Source organism: Pinus tabuliformis, chromosome 3_2, assembly GCF_031772625.1.
Source record: "Pinus tabuliformis cultivar Carrire ecotype Pingquan chromosome 3_2, CPIR1, whole genome shotgun sequence".
Lineage (NCBI taxonomy): Eukaryota > Viridiplantae > Streptophyta > Pinopsida > Pinales > Pinaceae > Pinus > Pinus tabuliformis.
Genome location: NC_142302.1, coordinates 497,031,874 through 497,040,145, shown reverse-complemented (window position 1 = coordinate 497,040,145; position 8,272 = coordinate 497,031,874). Strand labels below are relative to the sequence as shown.

The 8,272-nt window shown below is 45.0% G+C and overlaps 1 protein-coding gene across 1 annotated transcript; it reads left to right on the top strand.

Annotated features, from left to right (window-relative positions):
• The first annotated feature begins 5,841 nt into the window (after positions 1-5,841).
• Positions 5,842-6,195, top strand: LOC149181465 (uncharacterized). Its single transcript, XM_089414223.1, has one exon. The coding sequence runs from the start codon at positions 5,842-5,844 to the stop codon at positions 6,193-6,195; it is 354 nt and encodes a 117-aa protein (XP_089270349.1).
• Positions 6,196-8,272: the final 2,077 nt, after the last annotated feature.

The window sequence follows — 8,272 nt, the reverse complement described above, 5'->3', positions numbered from 1 at the left end:
GTTTCCTTAGGAATTCTACCCACAATTTCACTTCTTCAGTGGAACTGCCTTCTTGGTCTTCTGTGAGCTACAACCAAACCTCTGCAATAGCAAGTCCTCCTTGCTACCAAATACCTTACCAAGCTTCTCTCCTAAGCTTAGTCTTTCGGTATCTCTCTGGTTCTGTCCTCTCGAACCCATTGAGCACTCCTGCTCTAGGTTTGCTGCAATCTTCTCACCTTCACAAAATAAATTAAAAAATTACAAGCTTACAAATATTTAGCAAACTGTACCTCTTCTTTCTTCGCATCCAAAAACTCCTTTCTATAGGAAACATTTTCCCGCTCTGATACCACTTGATGAGGACGAGATTCTGGGGTGAACTAAAATCCCATTTCCCCAATAAATCGTCCTTGAGGCCTATGGGTTATGGGCCCACGAAGCCTCTCGAAAACGCTTCTCTCATTCTTCATCCACACACGAACTTTCTTCTCAAGGTTATTAGCTATTGTTGCTTCAGCTGCGGATTCTTGTTGCCGCTCTTATCCATCAGATATCAGCCTTCTCAACATGATTGCGCAACACCTCCAACTTATCCAACAACAATGAAATACCTTTCTTGCCAGGCAACTGCTTTCTGTCCTTCGTGTAAAACTCATGAACATCCACAAAAATATTTCCTTGCCAACTTACAGAAACTCTGCGATTCCTCAATAACTCGCAAATCTCGATTGCTCCACTGTCATCCAAGACAAAGTTCTTCTTGCCTTTCTTCTTCGCAGGAGACTGACCATCGCCCTTAGAATCATCAGTCCCAACATAGTCATCCTTTGGCTTCCCCCATTTCGACATCTTCGTCAGCCAAACTGTTGTAACCTCACCAAAACTTACCGACCGAGGATGACGATCAGTCAATACAGCTGCTTGGCCGTTTCCATGCCAGCGTTCTCGCTGTCAGTCACAACATTGCGAGAAGAGCCTGATATAAATAAAAAAAAACAAATACACAGATAGAAATTCACAATGACACATTTTCATTATTTACAAACTCAAATTACAATTTTAAGGCATCTCTGCCTTAATCAAGAACTCTCCAGCAACTACATTTTTCCCTCTCTCACACGCACAAGTTTTTTCTTTTTTTTCTTCCTTTTCTCATTCACTAATGAATTCTTAAATTATTGTTGTACATACATTCAGTTTTAACTATTTTTTTAACTAAAATTAGTTCATTAACCGAATCTTGTTCAAGGTTGGCCTGGTTGTCCATGTGGTTGTCCTTGTGTCTTCTTTCTCTACTTTTTTTCCACTGAGGTGTCTGGATGCTCCTGCATCACTTAACCAAACAGGGGGGTGGCGGGGATGTCTGGAACCCCTCCCACCGTAGGAGTTGCGGAAATCAGAGCGCAAGGACCCTTCCCAGGAAGGAATAATGCAGACTTCTACGAGATTTGTAGAACGTATGGACACCTGCCGCGAATGTGTCCAATTCTGCAAAAGTATTCTAATGTCCCCAATAACAACTACTGTGAGTTCTGTGCATCGACCACTCATCACACCGATTAGTGTCAAGTGCTGGATGCTCTAGCAAAAAGACTAGACAGATCCACATTTAGGGTCAATGAAGTGAGTCAAGGGGGGTGAGGAGGAAATGGACGCGGAGGAAGAACGGGAGGTAGAGGACCCTTAAGGTGCTACAATTACGATCAGGAGGGACATGTCGCAAGGGAATGCCCACTCCCGAGAATACCATGGTGTTCACAGTGCAGAGTTAACACCCATGCGATGGAGGACTACCTAGAGCTTATTGCGAAATGGGAAGAGAGAACCAGACAGTGAGGGGCCAACCTGGTGAATGTTGAGCCTCAGACCGACAAGGGTTTCCCCATGACGAATATTAATATAGTCACCCGAGGAGGGAAGAAGACAGGGGAGGTTCGCCACGTCGAGGAACCCTCCGTGATCGTTAAAGCAACGTCACCACGAAGAGCATATCAGCCTGGACACCAAAAGCAATATTATCAAGAAGAAGCCAAATTGTTCAAGGGAATCACTGAAGATAGTGACACCTGAAGACCGCAAGTCCATGGGACCACTCCCACCCAGCCCATTGGGGAATGGTTTAAGTTATTCTTGAAAATTGTTGAAGACAAGGCCATGCTAAAGGAATTGCAAAAAGCTTAAAGGTTGCGGTATCCGTGGAAAAAGAGGAAGCAGAACAACCATGTGAAACCTGGCCAGAGAAAGCCTCCAGGAGAGTGAAGCAGAATAAGAAAAGAAGTGGAAAGGAGTTCTGAATCAATGCACAGGTGGCAGGATTCCAGATAAGGGACACCATGCTAGATTTAGGGTCGAATGTAAACATCCTACCCCAGAAGACCTGGGAGGCAATGGGGAAGCCACAGCTGAAGTACTCGCCAATTCAATTAAGAATGGCGAATCAATATTGTATACTGCCTATTGGGAGACTGGAAAATGTAGAGGTTGATGTGGCAGGGGTGAAAATGCACACTAAGTTCGAAGTAATAGATATTATGGGGGATAAAGATCTGTATCCAGCACTCTTGGGGATTGACTGGGCATACGAGAACTATATTGTCATAGATTTGAATAAGGAGCTGATGATTTTTGAAGCAGGGGTGAGGGTGATCCAGCTGTTGGACCCTTACCAAGGACCCAGGTTTACAGAGTTGACGGATGACAGAGAGGAACCAGGGGTGTTAGATCAGTTGTATACACTCATGGCAGGGAAAAGGGAGGACTATATAAATCCTACAGCTGGAGGATCAATTAGCTGGAGAAGCATTCAAAGCTCGAAAGCTGGTTCAGAAGCTGCATGGGATGCATGGCAACAGGGTGGATACGAACTGACAACCCAACGATGTGCAATGATAAGCCGAGTAAATTGGGGAGACATGGGAAGGGGTGATGACCCGAAGTACTGTGGCCTTGAGCCGACAGATCGGTTCCTAGACAGGGCGGCCTAGGATGTATCGGAAGACCAGAAAGTTCCCTTGCTAGACATTGCGCTCATGGCAACACCAACAAGATGGTGGAAGGCGCACTACCAAGTACTAAAAGACTGGAAGGACGCTAAGCAAGCAATGAAGGAGAGGTTTAGCAAGAAAGAAGATCGGCCATAAGACAGAAAGGAATACACGGGGAATTCAAGTCCCGAGGAGCACATCAAATATTGCACGACCAACTAGGAAAGCTGGGGACTGCCAAGGAACCTGTGGGTACATGCTTTTATGCATACCCTCAACACCATCCCCCAGGCTTGGTATATCCAGGAGGAGCTACGATGACAAATGGCTAGCTGGGATGCCTTGGAAGCACAGTTCGTCGGCGATTTTTCATTCAAAAGTAGTGAAGCACAAGTGACAGAGGTACTTCAGGCAGTAAAGAGGGTTCTGTTCACCCCAGAGATGCTAGTTGAAGGGGAGCATGAAGAAAACTTTCTGCAATGCTTGTATGATATGGAATCACTAGGATTTGTGACATGCAACAAAATTGATGCAGAACCAGAAGAGGATGGATTGGAGGGGCTTAGACACCTAGCCTTTGAAGAAACAAAGGGAGAAAGAGGAATTCAGGAGAACCCCTCAATGGAAGGCGCCCATCTCCTACCAGTGAAGTTGAGAAAACAAAACGTAGGAACGGAAGATAAGCCCAAGACAACATTAGTAGGAGATCACTGGGATGAACATACCACCAAAGAAATTTTCGATTTATTACAAGAATACCAAGACCTGTTCCCAGCTTCAGTAGCAGAACTCAAAGGGATAAAAGGTAACCTGGGAGAGATGAAAATTGTTCTGAAACTAAGTGTTCGACTAGTAAAGCATAGACCATACCGACTGAACCCAAGGGTAAAAGAGAAAGTTAAGAGGGAGATTGACAAAATGTTGGATGCAGGGATCATATTTTCGGTAGATGAAGCTGACTAGATAAGCCCCATAGTTATTTAGAACAAGAAGGATGCAACTGAGATTAGGGTATGCGTCGACTACAGAAGCTTGAACAATGCATGCATGCATGACCTATTCCCCATGCCATTCAGCGACGAAGTCCTAGACAATGTTGTGGGGAATGAGGCATACTCATTCATAGATGGGTTCTCAGGCTACCACCAGGTCTGAATAGCTGAAGAAGATAAAAGGAAAACAACTTTCATGACAGAGTGGGGGTCGTACGCATACAATGTAATGCCATTCGGATTAAAGAATGCGCCAACAGTTTTCTCAAGGATTGTAATAGCCGCATTCCGGGATTACATTCATAAGTTTCTAGAAGTTTACATGGATGACTGGACAATATACAACCTACTGAAGAAGCATACCAGCCTATTGAGAGTGATGTTTGAAAGATGCAGACAGTTGCAGATCTCTTTAAATTTGAAAAAATGCATTTTCGCAGTTCCCTTTGGAACTCTATTGGGCCATATTGTCTGCAAAGATGGAGTCTGCATGGACCCTGCCAAAATAGCAACAATTGTCCACATGGAACCACCACACAACGTGAAGCAACTAAGAGCAACTCTAGGCCACACAGGGTACTACAGAAGGTTCATCAGGAACTATGCAGCCATAATAGCCCCAATGGAGAAACTACTAAGGAAGACAAAGGAATTCATCTGGACTACGGATTGTCAAGCAACACTAAACAAACTGAAAGAAATGTTAGTAAGTGCCCCCATATTAATGTACCTCGACTAGAACAAAATGTTCCACGTACACATCAACACATCTCGAATAGCACTAGGAGCAGTCTTAGCGCAACTAGGAGAAAAGATGGACCATTCGGTATACTACACGAGCAGAAAGCTCTCCATAGCGGTAAATAACTACACAACAAACAGAACGAGAAGCTCTGGAAATGGTCTACTCTCTCCAAAAGTTTAGGCATTACCTATTAGGCGTGCCATTAAAATTCTTCACAGACCGTTCTGTGCTGAAGTACCTAGTAAACAAGTCAGTACTAGAAGGAAGAATATGTAGGTGGTTGTTACTATTTCAAGAGTTCACATTTGAAGTGGTTGTTAAGCCAGGCAGATTGAATGTAGGGCCAAATCACCTGTCTCGGTTGCAAACAGGGGGGAATGACAGAGCAATATATGATCGGTTGCCCTATGCTGACCTGTTCAGGATAGAAGCCATACCCAATCACTTAGAGGAGATTTCCACTTTACTAACAACAGGCAGTTGCCCACAGGGATACACGACAACACGGAGGAGGCACTTAGTGGCCAGAGCAGCAGATTACTAGCTCATAGCGGGACACCTCTACAAAATGGGCTTAGAGCAAATACTTAGACACTGTGTCCTACAACACGAAAGAAAGGCCGTCCTATGAGAGTGCCATGCAGGGGTTGCGGGAGGCCATGTAGGAGGCAAGGCTACCGCAAGGAAGATACTACACGCAGGATTATGGTGGCCCACTATCCATAAGTATTTGAAAGCATTTGCCAAAGAATGAGATGTCTATCAGAGTGTCGGCAAGCCTTCCCAATGCGATCAGCTACCACTACACTTGGTCCATACGGTGCAGATCTTCGATAAGTGGGCAGTAGATTTCATCGGGCCAATTTCTCCACCAGCAAGACACTCCCAAGCCCGATACATAATCACGACGATAGAATACCTCACAACATGGGAAGAGGTCGCGCCAGTGAAAGACTGCACAACAAAAACAATGGCAAGATTCATTCTTGAAAATATTATTTCAAGGTTCGGATGCCCGAGGAGCCTCACAAGTGACCAGGGCACTCACTTTCTGAATGAAACAATTGACATTTTGTTAAAAAAAATTATGGTACAACATAATAAGAGTAGTCCTTATCATCCACAAGAAAATGACGCAATGGAGGAATTTAACAAAATATTGGAAAAAGGGCTAACGAAAATCGTATCTGCCAACCGGGATGACTGGGATGAAAGAATTCCAGCGACTTTGTGGGGGACAATAGTTAAAAGACTCCACAAACAAACTCCATTCCAACTCATCTACGGCAGAGAGGCAGTGGTGCCAACAGAGTTTATACTGCCCAACATGTTAATCTCAAAGGCTACAGGAATGACAGATAGCAGTGCCTTGCGGAACAGGTTGAGCCAGCTGATGGAACTTGATGAAACCCGGTTCCTAGTAGAATTCCATCAATTAGTTGAGCAACGAAGACAAAAGGCCTGGCATGATAGGCACATCAAGAAGAAATAATTTGAAGTCGGAGACCAAGTGCTCCTTTATGACAACAAGTTCCTGAAGTTCCTGGGAAAACTACAGATGCACTGGTTAGGCCCATTCATAATCGCAGAAATAAAATAATTGGGCGCTGTAAGACTCGCACAACTGGATGGAGTCCTGCTGCAGGGATGGGTGAATGGTGCATGCCTGAAACTCTTTCGCAGTTAAAAAAAATTAAAAAAATATTAAAATTATCTTTTGAATAATAAGGTTGCGGCCATGGTTGGGATACTGCAACCCATTTGTGGTCGGGGGGGGGTGGGTAGTGTCAGTGACCATATAATGTCAGGGATCACATTGGTAGGCCTAGTCAGCAGTGACAGTAGCCACGCATGTCACCCCCGTCAGCAAAATACACGTAGGTCTGAACCTTTTCTAGAATTGATGGCCACACAAGTACCCGTCCCATCCACCGTACCAATAGTTATTTCCCGATTAAGTAATCAATAAGGAAACTATCAAGATAGGGTCGCAAAATCTTTCCCATTAAGCATAGAATTAGTTAATAAATAAGCCCATCACGGCAGAATAAAGATGCCATGCAGCCCACTCTGTACTTTCCAAACCACGTCATAGTTGGCATGTACCAGTCGGCCAACGACGACAAAATATAGCTAGAATACATGGAAAGGTCACCAGAGTAATTAGTTGATTAAAGCCTCATCAGTCAGGGGACACCGTGTTAGAGCCGGCTACATAAATTGTAGGAGGATGTAAGGAATGGTAGAGTTTCAAACAACAGAAGAATTCCAGGATCACTCAGAAGAACAGGAGCAGAAGAAGAGAAGCAGGAGACCACCAGTGCAAATTGTTTACTGCAAAAGAAAATAAATGGAAAAAGGAATCATATCAGTCCCACAAACCGCTCTGGATGCAAGAATTGAAGTGGTGGACAATCTATACAGGAAGTATGACAAGTCAAATCTCATCAACAATGACTTCACAGACAGATTCCAGTTTCCAGCAATGAAGAGGGAAGTATAAACGGAAGAATTTCAAAGGGGGGATGGCACCAGAACCTCCAGATTCTGAGAGGAATTCAGAGGGATACAGAGGTCCACACTTTTCCACCTGTGCAATTTTCCTGTATTCGGCACCCAATTTTCCGCCATTTAGTGCACCAAATTGCTAGTGAGCAGGATGCATGGAGGTTCACTATGGTTGGACCGGGAATAACCTATTCATGTAGAAGATATCTTTCGACTAACGGGGCTAGCAGGAGTGGGGAATGCAGTCAGCACAACATTCCAGGCTGGGGTCAAGAGGGGGAAGAAGCAGACAAAAGACAACATCTACGCCCGATATGGGACAGAGCGAGGTGGGAAGGGCGTGAAGTTGGACAAAATCAACAAAGATAACATCAGGTTCGCCTACTACCTTATTGCAGGCAAGACAATGAGGCATTTCACGAGGAACGAGTGCACCCTAGACACCGTTTCGATAGCGGAACACTGCTGCCAGGGGGAAATACTCAACTGGTCAGCTTTCATGCTCAACGAACTATTCGAGGCATGTGAAGATGTCTACAGGAGGAGCACTGGCTTTGTGTTCGGATACTTGGTAATGGTGCTAGCAATGTGGAAATGGAGGCCACCACCAGAGAGGCAAATGGAAACCATTGTTGAAGACCATCTAATTGCACTCAGGTACGAACCGTGGAGGGCATCGAGGGATCCCAACACAAAAGAGATCAACGAAAGAGCTTTCAAGAGCTGGTACGTGCAGATGGTGGATGCCATTCAGTCCACTGAGAGGATACCCAAGACTCTCTTGGATGAGTTCTTAGGCGAGCTCTAGTTTGGTGCCTCCCACGTGCACACTTACCTAAGACCATGGTGTGTCAACCCCACCACATTCAAATTAAGACCACAGAGGTTTAGCCTGACAGAGGAAGCCTTATGCAGAGAAGTGGAGTCCTGGCTGGGAGTGGCTTGCGAGGTGAGAGAAGGGAAGCCCAGATACCTGTTTGGGGCCCTGATGCCACAAAACCAAGAGGGAGATGGGGCAGAAAGCAGCAGGAAGCGAGCAGCAGATGAAGTGCTCCAACCGA